Raw genomic sequence first — 14597 nt, 5'->3', positions numbered from 1 at the left:
AAAAAAAAAAAAGAAAAACTGTTCGTGTTTCAACGTGAACTTCACACTCTGCCATTGACTCTGTACCTACAGCACAGTTCACTGGCGCCTCTAACGGCCACGCTGTGAGATAGCGCCATCTCTTACCGCTCGCACTAATCTCGTGTTTTCTCGCGATGAAAGGGTTCCTCAAAGCCGTTCGCGAGCGCTGTGGTGCTCTCTTTGCTTGAAGGTTCTGCCGCGGGATGTCGTGTTCGTCTCTGATCTCCAAATTAGTAGGTACGTGATATTAAGAATATGAAATCAGACGATGATTAAAAATAAAACGTATATCACCAGTTTTCCCAGTATAGAGGGACACATTTTTTTTTAAACTTAAGTTAGCAAGCATAGCCGCATAAGCTTACGGTGAATTTCTTCTATTTATGCATTCGTCGATCTTGCTGTGCAAAGGATTTTGGATGTGAGAAAACAAGGTTTGCAGAATTGATGCTCCAAAAAAAAAAAAAAAAAAACGTTACTTTAGCTGCACGTGGCTGCACGAGTTATCCACGTGGAGATGATCCGTGACTTCCGGAAACTGCTTTATAGTTTGATGCTGAGGAATTGTAAGTCTACAGTATACAAGCCAGGGCGTGAAGTATTTTCCCCCAAGTGCGGGTTGGTGTAGGTCTGTGGAGTGTACATGACTTAGTTAATGCAGAGTCTGATACAGACTGTGGAGGAACCTTGGAGAACTGAATACTCCCTCACCTCCTGTACACACATGTACTTTACTTCCATGCATATGCGAATATACCATTATCTCACTTGTCTCTCTAACGTTTCTCATCCGTTTTTCCTCAGGTATGTCAAGGAAGTGGTCGAATAGCCACATCCAGTGGCAAAGAGAGCCTCACCCTGCAGGCCTGAAGGTGTCCTAGTGGAGCAGGTACTCTGTCTGTCTGTCTACAGCCCTCTTACATTGTAACCTGAATTTTGGGCTTTACTGGGCAAGCACAGTGTGGATGATGATGATAACATGACCTTAGGTGGGTTTGTTTTGACTGTTCTGAGTCGATACTTGGAGCCTACCGGTGCTAGGACTCGTCATAGTTACCCTGACACATGTCCTTGCTGAACTGTAAAAACAAAAGCAGCTATATGGAAACTCCAGTGGTGGTGGTCCAAGTGTTGTGATGGGAAATGATGGCAGCTTCTCTGTAATCTTCGATAGCTACTTATTGATCTTATGACCTGTTTTTACCTTCCTAGGTGGCTGATGGATCCCAGAGCGACACATGGGTGATGAGTGCAAGCATGCTTTGAGACTGCCTGTAGGATGGGTCCCCTGGATTGCAATGCATTAATAAAGTAAGTCTGTTCTGCCTTGTTTTTAAGTTTAGTTTGAATGGCATATTTCTATGCACAGAAGTGCTATGCATTGCATTGATACAAAGTCTTTCAATGATGATAACTTTCCAGTTCTGCTACTGAATGCAAGTGATGTAAAGTGAAGACTGAGAGAGACTGATGGACATGTGTCTGTGGATACTACAACTGGGAGGATAGGGAGATATTAGATTGTCCATTAAATTCTTTCTTAGACCCGCCATGTGGTTTAATTTCAGCTCATGGAGAATGTGGCATCCAGGGCAATATGGCTTGATCCTATGAAAGGACACAAGCATCAAGATCTGAAGGAGTAGTTGCAGTAGGTTTGCTCGGTAAGTCTTTAATGTGTAGATTTGCAAAACATGTTTTCTTACCCTACTGTTTCATCAGTAATGTCTTATTTTCCATTCTATGCTATGTAGCATGAACTGTAAATTATGTCAAGCAAGGGGAATGCACTGTAGAAGGAGCTCTTATAATGGGGGGAAAAAATTTTTCTAAAGAAAATATCATAAAATTAGATGATTTAAATAGTTATGAACATTGTTCTTCCCTTCCAGACTCAAGACTGAAGAGTACTGCAACCAGAATGCCTTAATTCTGCCTGAGGAAGACTGACTCTAGGCATAAGTTGTACAAAGTTGACAGGAAAATAAAAGTTCATTAAAGAAAAAAAAACTTTCATTCATATAATTGATTGTGGGGAGTCTGTTATAGGTTTAATGTCTGTTTAACTGCACTGTCAAGTGACTGAATGGCTGTTCAGTTGGCTTTTCGGTCTCATTCCAGTGCTAGATCAACCTCAGTTTGCAGAAGGACTGAGCTAGACAGCTGGCTCCTTCCTTTCGAAGGCTGAGCACAGATGTTTCCAATAAAATCACTTTCCTTGAACAAGGAAATACACATTTGATTGAATGAATCTATATTAAGCCCAGAGGAAACTTGTATATGAAGGCATCAGTGTACAATGCACAACATGCAGTGTATTGATTTAGTGGTATGGTGGTCATGCAATTTTTTTAGGAAATTAATCTAGCATTACTACAAATAATTTGGTCTAGTTTTAAAGTTTTTCATTGAACCTTTTGCAATTTTGTGTACATTTAAATTTTTAATGCTATGAATGAGAACTGAAAGGGTCAGATTGTATAACTGCCCCTTCTTGCTGCTCCTTGAAGAGGTTAAGGACTCAGGAGATGAACATGTACTGCAGTGTTCTAGGTGCAAACACTTACTAATCTATACTGAAATGCTGTGAAACACAAGCACATGTAGGTGGTCCCTGAATTCCTAAGAAGCCCTGTTAGATATTGACGTACAAACAGCTGATCATCATTAAGCTTTAAAAAAAAAAAAAAATGCAATATTTAATATGAACTGGATTTCCTCACATTGAATGTACAGTATATGTCACTAACCAAATGACTACTGTTAAGCAGGCAAAATGTTGACATACTTTTATGTCATGAGACTTTTAATAGTGGGTACATAAATACATGTGAATTATTCACAAGTATGATTAAGGCATGTGTATGTTCAACAGCAACCCTTTATTTTCTTTTAAAAGAATATTGAATAATATTAGTGATAGTAACTGTTTAGACTTTTGCAGGTATGTTTAGTACATTACTGATCACTGATTTTTTTGTGTGAATCCATCTAAACCAGGCACTTAATGTGTTCATAAAAATGAAATTGTGACCCTAGCGACAGAATACTATTTGAAACTAACCTGGTGGTTTCTTAATCTTATTCTTGTGTGTTGTATTATATGTAGTTTTTCTAGGAGTGTTGAAACTACTGACCTAATTTCTGGAAGGGGAATAGTATATTGTACTGAATAAATATATTATCCCAATTTGCATAAAAATTAGTTACAACATAAGATTCTCAGCCTGGGCAGCACAATGACTAGTGCTGCCACCTCACATGCCTGGGTGGTGCAAGAGAATGTGGGTTCAGTCCCTACTTAGCCTGTTGAGTTGGCATGTTGTCTCTGTGGCTTTCTTTCTACAGTCTGAAGACATGAAGTTCAGGTGAACTGGTGATGCTAAGTTCTCCTTAGTGTGTGAATGTGTGTGTGACTACCCTGCGATGGACTGGCGTCTGTAGGATGTACCCTCTTTTGCCTTGTGCTCAATGCTTCTATGAAAGGCTCTGGTTCACTGCAACCTTGCTCAGGGCAAGTGGTTATTAAAAATGGATGGATACTAAGACCAGAAGTCAGCAGATTGTTCCATCTGCTAGAACAAGGATTGAGAACCATACATCTTAACAGCCTTGTTATGAAAGGAAGCTAATAAAGAGATGTTTCTGTTTCGAACAGAAGTGGGCAGGTCTTATGCTTTAGTTCTGTATTCATGTAAACTTTTTAAATATTTTAAAGCTCATTTTATGTGATTTATTCATTTAGCTGACACTTTTCTCCAAAGCAATTTACAATGTTAATCTACATATAGTTATATACCCATGTATACATTTTGGACGATTTTACTGCAGCAATTTAGAATAAGTACCTTGCTCAAGGGTACTACAACTGGAGGTGGGAATCAGACCTGCAACCTGGATCCAAAGGCAGCAGCTCTACCACTACACTACCAGCTGTCCCCTGAGAGTTAATATATAAGTTAATAATAGTCTCTTTACAATCATTATAATATTAAGGAAATCTCCACTATGTTATTGCTGAGGAACCCCACATGAAGAAGGGAAGTTTGCAACCAACCAACCAGCCAATGTCAACAACTGCTTGTCCTGAGTGGGGTTGCGGTGAGCCAGAGCCTATCCTGGAGGTACAGTGCAAGGAGAAACATCCTGGATGGGATGCCAGTCCATTGCAAGGACTCAAACCCTGGGCCCACCACACAGGAGGCACTGACCAAGCTTGCTGCACCACCACATCCCCCCTAGGAAATGTGCAGACGTTGCAAATTTTATAAACTTGTGTAGTCACTTTCAGTCTGTTGCTTTTTGGTTTTAGTCACTTATAGTCAGTTACTTTTCTGGAGTAGACTACAGAGAATTGAGCTCATCACAACTAGGTTGTTGTGGTTAAGGAACCTTTCATTTAGTTTCAGTTTCATTCAGTTTAACATGCTCTTCTGAACAACAGTGATGGATAGGCATCATATCTAGGGTGTACCCTAAATCACATCCCGTGCTTCCAGGATAGGCTCCAGACCACTACAACCCTACATTTTACAACCATTTACTGATAATGGATGGATGGAATCTTGCAACAGTGACAAAAAGCACTGAACAAGAGAGCACAAACTGTTATGGCCACATATAAAGGGAAAATAAAAGAAATCAAACTAAAGAGGGGAAAGATCTGCCAAATAAATAAATAAATATAAAGGGAGAGCAATTTGTGTACTGTTCTGAATTGAGACTTCTGGCAACTGAGAAAAGGAAAAAAGAACTCCCAGGCCACAACAATTCAAGCAACTTGAATCTGTTCCCCCAAATTTAATGTACAACTACACTAAGAAGTATCGCTACTTCTCACTTTCACTTGTCGCTGTCTCACAGCACCTGGGTGGTGCGAGAGGACATGGGTTCGACCCCCACTCTTGTTGGTGTGGGATACCTCTGTGTGCTCTGGTTTCCTCCCATAGTCCAAAGACATGCTGTTCAGGTTCTCCCATAGTGTGTGAGTGACACAGAGTGTGTTCCACTGATGTGTGGATGAGTGACCCGGTGTAAGTAGTGTATCTAGCAGTGTAAGTCAGCTTGGTAAATAAGGTGTGTGGGCTGGTAACACTACATGAAGTCGCTTTGGAGGAAAAGCGACTGCTAAATAAATAGATGCAAATGGGACTATTTTCTCTACCTAATGCATGACAAGTTGTTATGCTTCTTCTTTTTGTAAAAAAAGATAATATATATTAATACACACATGGGAAACTACAGTTGAACCTTTGAACTGGTAACTGCTGTGCACGTAACTAGTAATTTTTATAACTGACTTTAGATAAACTGTAGCCTACTTTGCTTTTATGAAATTGCAACAAATACAGTGTCATTTTTGTGCCTCTCAACTTCCTTTTTATAAACTTTACTGACAAAAAACAGTAATTACAAAAAAGTCAGGATCACAAAGAAAACATGGAACCAGGTCCAAATATTACAACAAACAACAATGCCAGGGAAATAAAGAAAGAAAAGAACATTTTAAAATAAATAAATAAGTACAGAAAATAAACAAATTAAAAAGAAATATAAGAATATAAATATGCAGAAGAAGTAAATAAAGACTTATCACAATTGAGGTAAGACGGCAATAAAAGCACAGTTCTCACAGCTTGGGGTTTTTAGAAAGAGAATAGTGTTCTTATAATGTTTAATTTCTTTTAAAAACAGGGGAAAGAAAGGCTTTGAGTTACTAAATTTACACTTATGTATATAATAAAAGACAAGGTTAATTTATGGTATCGTCGTCTCTGTCACATTTGATTTGTGAAATCCAGGCAAAAAAAGGATGTTTAATGAAAGGTAAAGGAGAAATGAGAGGAAACCAAGTTTCCACTCAGTGGATTGAGAAGCTCCGACCAATATTTTTGTACCTATCGACAGAACCAAAATACGTGGAGAGCTGTTTCTGAAGGACATTCACAGTTCACAGATGAGCGCCTCGTCTCCTGTTGATGTCTTTAAGTCCTTGGATAATAAAAAGCACTTACGATTTTGTGACTCATATCCGATTCTCGGCAATTCTCGCGATGTTACGTCCATTCAAACCTGTCCGTGAGCCTTTGCGTTTCCTTTCTCCAGCCAGAACCTGAGAATGGGTATGTGTTTTTTTGGCAGAGCTGGGTTGAGAATCTGTGTTCATCTTTTATTTTACAACGGGAAATGGTACTAAAAGTATCCGTACCTGTACTATATGTTTTTAAAGACAAGTTTTTCTCACTATTGGACTCTCTCGTTTGATATTTTTTCATTGAAATATAGTATTTTAAATTGCTGAAAGCTGCCATGTCCCAAAATGGCCGCCTGCATGCATTGCATTGCTTATGTATTTCATATTAAATGTGTTCTTAGCCCATTTAGCTTTATTTGCCTTTAGTATTTCTCTAAAACGAGATTATTTTAGGAACATTTTATATACGTTTAGTCTGCGTATTCGGTATTGTGACATTTTCGGTATTGAAGCTAGGACACTTGATCACGACCTAAACTAGGTTTCTGCCCTCGATTATTATGAAGGTAGTAAGATAGCCTATCATCGAATAAATTTAGAGTGTAATTTAACTCTTCTTTGTTACGTTGCTACGTTCCTCAGCATTTATCATACACTTTTGCATGGAAATTATCGTGATCGTGGAGGAACACGTTGTTTTTTTTCCCCATGACCCTGGGCTTTCTTGTAATATGATTATGTTACTGTACTTGTTACTAAATCTGCACATGTATTTCCATGTTTGAGTGTGTATGATGATGTTATGTATTATCTGATGTTAAACTGCAGATAAATCACCTTGGAGAACTGAGCACTCAAACTGGCTACTTATTAGTTTCATTTATTGTAGAGAATGTGTAGTCCACTAACTTGTTGTCTGTTTGTCTGTCTCGCAATCTCAAGGTATCTCCAGGGACAACTGGCATAAGCGCCGCAAGACCGGTGGCAAAAGGAAGCCTTACCACAAGAAGAGAAAGTATGAATTGGGGCGTCCTCCTGCCAACACCAAGGTAAAGTGAACAGAACATGTGCCATCAGTCTGTTGTCTTTGTTTTATTATTATGCATCATACAGAGTTGAAGATGTGTGGATGATGAAATTATGACCTTAGGTAGGTTTGTTTTGGCCGTTTTGGCTAATGCTGTGGACCTGCCAATGCTAGGATTTGTCATAGTTACACTGACACATTTCTGTGTTTATTGAAGGTGTTTGTATATTCTGTTAAAGTGTCTAATTAAAACCTCAAATTTGCTTAATTTTTGCTACAGATTGGCCCTCGTCGTATCCATACCGTGAGGGTACGTGGTGGGAATAAGAAGTACCGTGCTCTGAGGCTTGACGTCGGAAACTTCTCTTGGGGATCAGAGTGTGAGTTCCTGGCTGCATTGTTTGAGTTCTCGTGATGTCCTGATGACAAGGATCTGAAGTTGGACTTTGGGATATATGTGAAATTAGGGTATACCCTGCAAGTGTTGGAATCTAGGAGGCAGCTGGTAGTGTAGTGGTTAGAGCTGCTGCCTTTGTACCCCAAAGGTCACAGGTTCAAGTCTCCAGCTGCAAGTACCCTTGAGCAAGGTACTTACCCTGAATTGCTTCAGTAAAATTACACAGCTGTATAAATAAGTACTTGTAAGTTAACATTGTAAGTTGATTCGGAGAGAAGTGTTAGCTAAACAAATAAATGTAAGTCTTTCAGTGATGATAACCTTGACCAGTTCTGCTACTGAGTGCAACTGATGAGATTTATAACTCTGAGGAAGACTTTACATTTTATAATTAAAGTAGTAACAGGAAAACTGTAACAGTTGTTACTCTGGGAGGCATTGTATGTTAATTTCTACAGAAAGCCTTTTGCTTGTGAAATGAAAAATGTACTAGGTGTTTTAACTCTTGGAAATGGCATTGAGGTTCACAGGAAAGCACTCAAGCATGAATGCCTTTTTTGATTTTGCAGGCTGCACTCGCAAAACCAGGATCATTGATGTTGTGTACAATGCCTCCAACAATGAGCTGGTTCGAACGAAGACCTTGGTGAAGAACTGCATTGTCTTGGTTGACAGCACCCCTTTCCGGCAGTGGTACGAGGCGCACTATGCAACTCCCCTTGGCCGTAAAAAGGGAGCGAAGCTGGTATGTATTTGATATATGTACACGAGATTCAACTTTAATGCTTTGCTTTTTCTTAGAATAAAACTTTATATGTTGATAGATTTTCTGTTTCTGCTATTGAATGCAGCTAATGAGTGGCAGCTGCTTTAGGGTGACCTGAGTGTCGAGCCGCTGAAATAAAGTGCTTTAATGATGCCTCTTTGTTTTTAGACTCCTGAGGAAGAGGAGGTTCTAAACAAGAAGAGGTCCAAAAAGATCCAGAAGAAATATGATGAGCGCAAAAAGAACTGCAAGATTAGCACCATTCTTGAGGAACAGTTCCAGCAGGGCAAGCTGCTTGGTGAGTTAGTTTTGGGTTTTGTTCTGCTGCTGAATGGCTTTGGGCTTTTTGGGAATTTTGACCCTTGACCTTGATGCACAGATTTCTATAATGTACATGAATTATTTTTTCTCTCTCAGCTTGCATTGCCTCAAGACCTGGTCAGTGTGGCAGGGCAGATGGCTACATCTTGGAAGGCAAGGAGCTGGAATTCTACCTGAGGAAGATCAAGGCCAAGAAGGGCAAATAGATGTACAAAGCTGTTTTCTTACATCAATAAAAACATCTGTTAAAACTTTATTGTGTTGTCATTGTTCTTGGTGTACTTTAGTCACTTTTCTTGGGGTTGAGAGACATTTTAGGAAGGAATAACGTTTGCAGTTACACCAGTTAATACAATTTTGTTTAGATGTTTAATATCACTTTTGACATTTTATGTGTTCAGTTGCAGGATTTTCACAAGATTCCTTGTGGAACATGAAAAAAATTTTGAGATGGAGTATTAGATTTAGGCTTTGTACCAAATACTTGAGTAAAGATTGAGAAGTGTAGTAGGCATTTGTCTTAAACTGGTAACATTGGTGTCCAATTTGGTTACATGCTAAACTGCAATACAAGAAGAATCAGGTTTAGTTGAGTAGGTTGAGTAATTCAGACATTTGTCTGCTGACTTTCATCATTGGGGGGGTCACCTGTAATATTAACTTGTACCCCTTCCCGCTTCTTCTGCTGCTCTGAGGCCTCCAGGCGCTTGGGCTTCTGGGGAGCAGTGGTGAGTTCCTGGTTTTCCTTGGCTTCGTCCTCGCTGTCCTCATCAATGCGCTCTCGATCCGAGTTAAAGCTCTCCCCTCTGAGCCGCAGCAGCGGCTGCCCTCGCCCCCCACGTGCAAAGCTCTTCAGGCTGGGGGCTGGCGAAGCAGCAACGGCTTTGTAGTAGCCCATCCTAGGCGTCTGGATGCGGGGGGTCATGGGAGTCTCTACCATCTGGTGCTGAGCGGGGTCCTCACTCATCCTGTTGTGGAAAAGTAGAGAAAACTAGCCATAGCATTCATGTAACAGCACTATCCACAGCAGGAAAGTTAATATATGATGGAGTTTTGAGTCTTGGCCAAGACTTGACCAGAATGTTCAAATGCATGTCCATAGCAGTATTGTGATCTAAATAACAAAGCATACTCACTGGATGGGGTGTGAGAGTCTGAGTTAGCTAGTTAGAGAGCACTGTGGTGCCTCACAACTCTTGGGCTGTGGGTTCAGACATGGGTTTTTAAATCTGGCTCTGACTATGAAGTTTGCCTGTTCTTCCCATACTAACTTGAATTTTCTCCAACAGTCCAAAGGGGTGTTTCAGGAGAGCTGGTAAACAAATTGCCTTTAGTGTGTGTGAGTGCCCTGTGATGGACTTATATCCAGTCCAGGAAGTGTGCTCCCTGGAGCCCTGTGTTTCCAGGACAGGCTCTGCACTACCGTGATAAATTGCTGTGACTAGCTCAGTACCTCATGTCAAAGGCTGAGCCCATGAAGGCAGGCTTCAGGGTCTCTTTGGCTGTAACTACAGTGTATGGCAGGGCAAAGCACTCCTCTGTCCAGTATTTGTCTTTCTCAATGGAGGGCAGGTTCTGGTGCATGTCATCTACAGCCAGCATTGACACCTATGGAAGAGCAGTAGGTCCTTAACCTCACAGAACATAGAGGCAAAACTGTCATCATTTTCCCCTGTGGAGCATTAAAATTTACAAAGTGATTCTGATTCAAACCTGAATGTTTCGGTCAATCAGTTGATTTGTTTCAAAGTCGTCATCATCCTCACCAAAAGGATTGATGATCTGTTCCCCAACCTATTGAAAGAAAACACAACAACACAATGTTTAAAAGGTTTCTCACCAATTTTTGATGGGTGAAAACTTGATTTAACAGCGTTTTAGACATACCTTAAGCCAGCCAGCATAGAAGAAAAACTGCAACAGTGTAAAAACAGGAACGTACATGTCCAGATCGTGACCTTTGTAACCTTTACTGGGGTTGAGAAATTGTCGCCCTATCAGACAGAAAGCGAAGAAGGAGTAGACTGCAAGTGTAACAACCTGGAAGAGAAGCAGTGGTGTCAAAAAAACAGGAACCTCACAGAGTTTCACTCAAGATTACTCATGCATACATCTTTTACATATATTTAAGGTCTATTCCTCTTGCATTTACATGTATTCATTCAGCAGATGCTCTTGAGTCTAAATTGGGGCAGGTTTTTATGAAATCAGGATGAGCTATTTCACAATACCTGAGTGTAGACAAGTGGAATACTGATCCAGTCATAATGGAAAAGCAAGCTGCACTTAGCTCTGTAGTTATTCAGTTCCTGGGGGAAGGAGAAATGTCTTCAGCAGCAGGTAACACTGTGAACATATCTACAGCTAAGCACAAGCTAGAGATACAGGAGTGGTGGAGGAGCAATGGCTGAGAAACAGGATTGTGAATAGTTTTAAATTGCTTTATTCTTTTCATTGACTAAAACTTGTAAATAAACATCTTCCACAAATCAAGTACGTATAATATTTGGGGGCCCAGTGATTTTATCAGTACTGAAAAGTCCTGCAGTGGTTCCCCTGATTTGTTCTCAAAGTACATAAGCTGAATTGTTTCTATAAAAATATACAGCTATATAAACAGATAAAATGGAAGCTGAGCAAATTAATATATTGTGTACAAATGATTAACTTACATCCATGAGAAGTCTCAGAGCCACATCATCCCTCACGCGTCCTTCTTTACGTGCCTGCGCCGCAAGGTTTGCAAACCATGCCAACGGCATCCAGTACTTATTGAAGTCCGAGTGCAAACTGTCCAACTTTGTCTGCTCTTCTCGTGTCATAAAGCCTGAACGTTGAAGGAATTCATTTCAGCTTTAGATAATACATGTCGGTTAATCACACAACATCAGTTCTACCTAAACGTATGTCAATCATGAAGGAAGAGTTAAAAGAATTAAGGGCATGAAAAAAACCGTGTTCACCTGCATCCACTACATGGTCTAAAGTAGGGAAACGCTTGCGCACTCGAGTGCTAATGGAGCGCAGGATGAGGACGGACGACAGGTTTGCATATCTCATGAGCGTGCGGCGTAGCATGCGTCCTCGCTCGTCTGTTCCGTGCACGTTCCCAGACACAACCATCATCAGATTGTCCGGCAGGGGAAAGCTGGTGTACTGACCCCACCAGCGATTAAAGGCCAAGGTGACATAGAAGCCTAGAAAAAGAACCCCCTGAGATGTACTGGATCTCAGAATTGATCAACAAAATACGAAAGACAATTACTGATCTGAGGTGAACCTTCAAATTTTGTCTTACCTAAAACAAATGACATGGGAATAAGGTTAGTGAATTGATTGCAGTAAATGGCCGTTTTCTCAAACAATTCTTGCTGATATGAATTGAGTAAGCACCTGTAAAGTTACCCAAAGTCATTTGTAAAAGCCTTTCATCACAAAATTTCATATCTCTATATAATAAAAGGGGAAGTTTTTACCTTCTCCTTTTATTATATTAAACACTTAATAGCATGCAAAAAAAAATATTACACAACCTGTATACAATACTGAAGAAGCCATATAGGAAACTGAAGACCAAAAATTCCTTGTACAGTAACTTGTAGATGCTCCCTTTCCACCTGAAAAGCAATTTGGAGAAGCCAGCAAACCTGGCATCTGCCACCTCAAGTGTGTAAGAGATTGTCATAGTTCACAAACACACGGGGTCCTGTAAAATAAAGTGTCATCATCAATACACTGAATTCATGAAACATTAATCAGAGTCAATAGCATGTTAAAAGGCTAAGATAGTCAAAATTTGAGCCTGTGAAAAACTCAGGACTCTGGCTCAGGACTACCAAAATTGTCGGCACTGTCAATTCAATTACTTGTAGCCTTTGTCCTTATAAACTGACACGTTACAAAATACTCATTTTCAAACGGTCTGGAAAAGCCTCCATGCACCATGGTACAATTACTTACCTGCAAGGATGAGATAATCTAATGTTCTCCCCTTCCCATTCTGAGGTCTTTCAAGTGGAACTCTTTCTCTCACTTCTGCTTTTCTCTCTGTCCTTCACGCAGCTGGAATTCATCACTCTTGATTTATGGAATGGGAATGTTGATAGTGCTGTAAAGGCATTTGAAAATATAAAGATACCAATGGTCGCTAGCTTTAGGGAACAATGTCCAACACCCTGTAATGACACGGTCCACTTTCAGTTGCTGGGAGACATTTTCATGGATATTTTCAGATGAGCATTCACCTGTGAAAACATCCACAAACTCCGGAGCAGGAAACCAGTTCAATGTAAGGAACATCTACAGGCCTATGTCATTTAACAAAAACTTGTGTCCTGTAACCCTGGACAGTATAAAATATACTATTGATGTGTTTGCAATACCAGAGTCCACAGATTTTCCCTGTGAATATAAATGAAACTGTGAACAACTGCATGTTTCTCCATGCATTTCTTTTCTCCCAAGTCTCAAATATAAACAACATCCTTAAAGAATGTTTTAAATTCTAGCCTTTAATATGGAAAATCAGTTTAGTTTCCTTGTCATCAACTTTGTTCTCTTTGCTAGATGTAGGATTTACTGACATTATGCAATAGCTTGTTCTAAGGTGCATAAACCTGACAACTTTAGGAGATACTTATTTATTACTGTGCACAGTAACTAGATTCTCATTGAAAGATATATTCAAGTCTTAATAATTCTGAGTTAATTTCTGATCAGACCGGCTGGAAAACTACATCTTTCACATATGCTGAAGTCCAAAAATTACACACTTTTAGTGTTTTCTCATTTTCAGACTATTGATAAAGACAGACGACACATCTTACAATATCACTGAGATTGGAACAAGGCAATATCCACAAAATGAGGAAGTATGATGGATGCTAGAGGTTATCACTAAAACTATCAATCACTCTTTTGAATATTGCATTCAAATTCACAAGAGCCTTAGTGAAGGATTCTAGTTTGTCGCATAAAACGTAATTGGCAGAAATGATAACATCTTAAAGTGAGAAATACCAAATACTCGTCACTGGCAAGAAATTAACTCAGCGTCACACAGTGCCTACATTTTATATTTTTTCATTAAGCTGATGCTTTTCCCAAAGCAAATTACAATGTTAACCTACTGACAGTTATTCACCTATTTACACAGCTAGGTCATTTTACTGACGTAAAAGGCAGAAGCTCAAACCACTATACTACCAGCTGCCCTTAAAAAACTTTTAAACATTGTTTAAAAAGGGCTTAAACACAATTAAATGTTGAGACTTCTTGAAAAGACTATGTTTTAATACACTTCAATAAACATTTTCATGTCACCGTTTGTCACAGAAAAAAATGATTAATTCTATTATTGGTAAAGGGGGGCGCGGTGGCACAGTGGGCTTGGCTGGATCTGGCTCTCTGGTGGGTTTGGGGTTCAAATTCTGCTTGGGGTGCCTGGTGAAGGACTGGCATTCCCATCATAGGTGTGTCCCCTCACCCTCCAGCCTTACACCCTGTGTTGCTGGGTTAGGCTCCGGCTTGCCGCGACCCCGCTTGGGACAAGCGGCTTTAGCCAGTGTGTGTGTGTATTAGTGGTAAAAGGATTCCACTACCCATTTATGCAAAAAAATCACAGAATTTTAGATAATCTCACTGTCAATTAACATGCACCATTATATTGTCCAAATTGCACAGATCAACCTTGTACATTCAATATTTGTTTTGTATCAGTAAAAACAAAGAGCAATAAATCCATTGACTCAGCATTTGCAAAACTACATAACACCTACTGGATTCAAGTCAAACTTGTTAATTTTTAAATGAAGTGATTTAGTGAAGAGATTTAGTAAAATAAAATGGAATTCTCAATTTATTGCTCTTGGAAAGGGGACTCTTTTTATGAATCAGGAGTAAAAACTGGAACTGCTTAAGTGCTGCACTACCTTTCAATACATATTTACTCACACTCCCTGGTCAACAGGGGGCACCAGTGATCAAGGTCTTCCCACCACCCTGCCCAGCCCATTCCTCAGAGCTTCAGGAAGCCCAACACGGAACCCATTTCCGCCCATTGAAGACACAGCTTCTCATCATGTTTTCCAAA

At 39.9% G+C, this 14597-nt stretch overlaps 2 protein-coding genes, 1 long non-coding RNA gene and 4 other non-coding genes across 7 annotated transcripts; 6 read left to right on the top strand and 1 right to left on the bottom strand.

Moving 5' to 3' along the window:
• Positions 1-199: 199 nt before the first annotated feature.
• On the top strand, positions 200-2041 carry LOC108935108 (uncharacterized). Its single transcript, XR_001966182.2, has 5 exons — positions 200-258; positions 826-910; positions 1234-1332; positions 1590-1685; positions 1914-2041. It is a non-coding gene; the product is annotated as an uncharacterized LOC108935108 (long non-coding RNA).
• LOC114910296 (small nucleolar RNA SNORD38) lies at positions 1421-1488 on the top strand. Its single transcript, XR_003797598.1, has one exon. It is a non-coding gene; the product is annotated as a small nucleolar RNA SNORD38 (small nucleolar RNA).
• A 46-nt stretch (positions 2042-2087) lies between the features above and the next one.
• Positions 2088-2217, top strand: LOC114910303 (small nucleolar RNA SNORA35). Its single transcript, XR_003797605.1, has one exon. It is a non-coding gene; the product is annotated as a small nucleolar RNA SNORA35 (small nucleolar RNA).
• A 3872-nt stretch (positions 2218-6089) lies between these two features.
• rps8a (ribosomal protein S8a) lies at positions 6090-8762 on the top strand. Its single transcript, XM_018753281.2, has 6 exons — positions 6090-6143; positions 6938-7044; positions 7303-7402; positions 7989-8164; positions 8354-8483; positions 8603-8762. Exons 1-6 carry the CDS (start codon positions 6140-6142, stop codon positions 8710-8712), a joined length of 627 nt encoding a protein of 208 aa, XP_018608797.1. The 5' UTR covers positions 6090-6139; the 3' UTR covers positions 8713-8762.
• On the top strand, positions 7118-7223 carry LOC114910297 (small nucleolar RNA SNORD46). The gene has a single exon (XR_003797599.1). It is a non-coding gene; the product is annotated as a small nucleolar RNA SNORD46 (small nucleolar RNA).
• On the top strand, positions 7725-7794 carry LOC114910295 (small nucleolar RNA SNORD38). The gene has a single exon (XR_003797597.1). It is a non-coding gene; the product is annotated as a small nucleolar RNA SNORD38 (small nucleolar RNA).
• Positions 8763-8910: 148 nt separating the features above from the next.
• best4 (bestrophin 4) lies at positions 8911-12191 on the bottom strand. The gene is made up of 9 exons (XM_018753373.1): positions 12040-12191; positions 11805-11899; positions 11470-11703; positions 11179-11333; positions 10738-10815; positions 10394-10546; positions 10220-10300; positions 9960-10114; positions 8911-9474 (listed from the first exon to the last, which is right to left on the bottom strand). The coding sequence occupies exons 1-9, from the start codon at positions 12189-12191 to the stop codon at positions 9114-9116; spliced, it is 1464 nt and encodes a 487-aa protein (XP_018608889.1). The 3' UTR covers positions 8911-9113.
• Positions 12192-14597: the final 2406 nt, after the last annotated feature.

Source organism: Scleropages formosus, chromosome 3 (assembly GCF_900964775.1).
Source record: "Scleropages formosus chromosome 3, fSclFor1.1, whole genome shotgun sequence".
In the NCBI taxonomy this organism is placed as follows: domain Eukaryota; kingdom Metazoa; phylum Chordata; class Actinopteri; order Osteoglossiformes; family Osteoglossidae; genus Scleropages; species Scleropages formosus.
The sequence above is the reverse complement of the archived record's forward strand: the minus strand, read 5'-3'. Positions and strand labels throughout refer to the sequence as shown.

Coding starts and splice junctions, on each gene's coding strand:
- best4 (XM_018753373.1), bottom strand. CDS start 12,191: ATGACAATCTCTTACACACTTGAGGTGGCAGATGCCAGGTTTGCTGGC. Junction 10,301..10,393: donor TCTATGCTGGCTGGCTTAAG/GTATGTCTAAAA, acceptor TTCTTTCAATAG/GTTGGGGAACAGATCATCAA. Junction 10,115..10,219: donor TGATTGACCGAAACATTCAG/GTTTGAATCAGA, acceptor GCTCTTCCATAG/GTGTCAATGCTGGCTGTAGA.
- rps8a (XM_018753281.2), top strand. Junction 7,045..7,302: donor GTCCTCCTGCCAACACCAAG/GTAAAGTGAACA, acceptor TTTTTGCTACAG/ATTGGCCCTCGTCGTATCCA. Junction 8,484..8,602: donor CCAGCAGGGCAAGCTGCTTG/GTGAGTTAGTTT, acceptor TTTCTCTCTCAG/CTTGCATTGCCTCAAGACCT.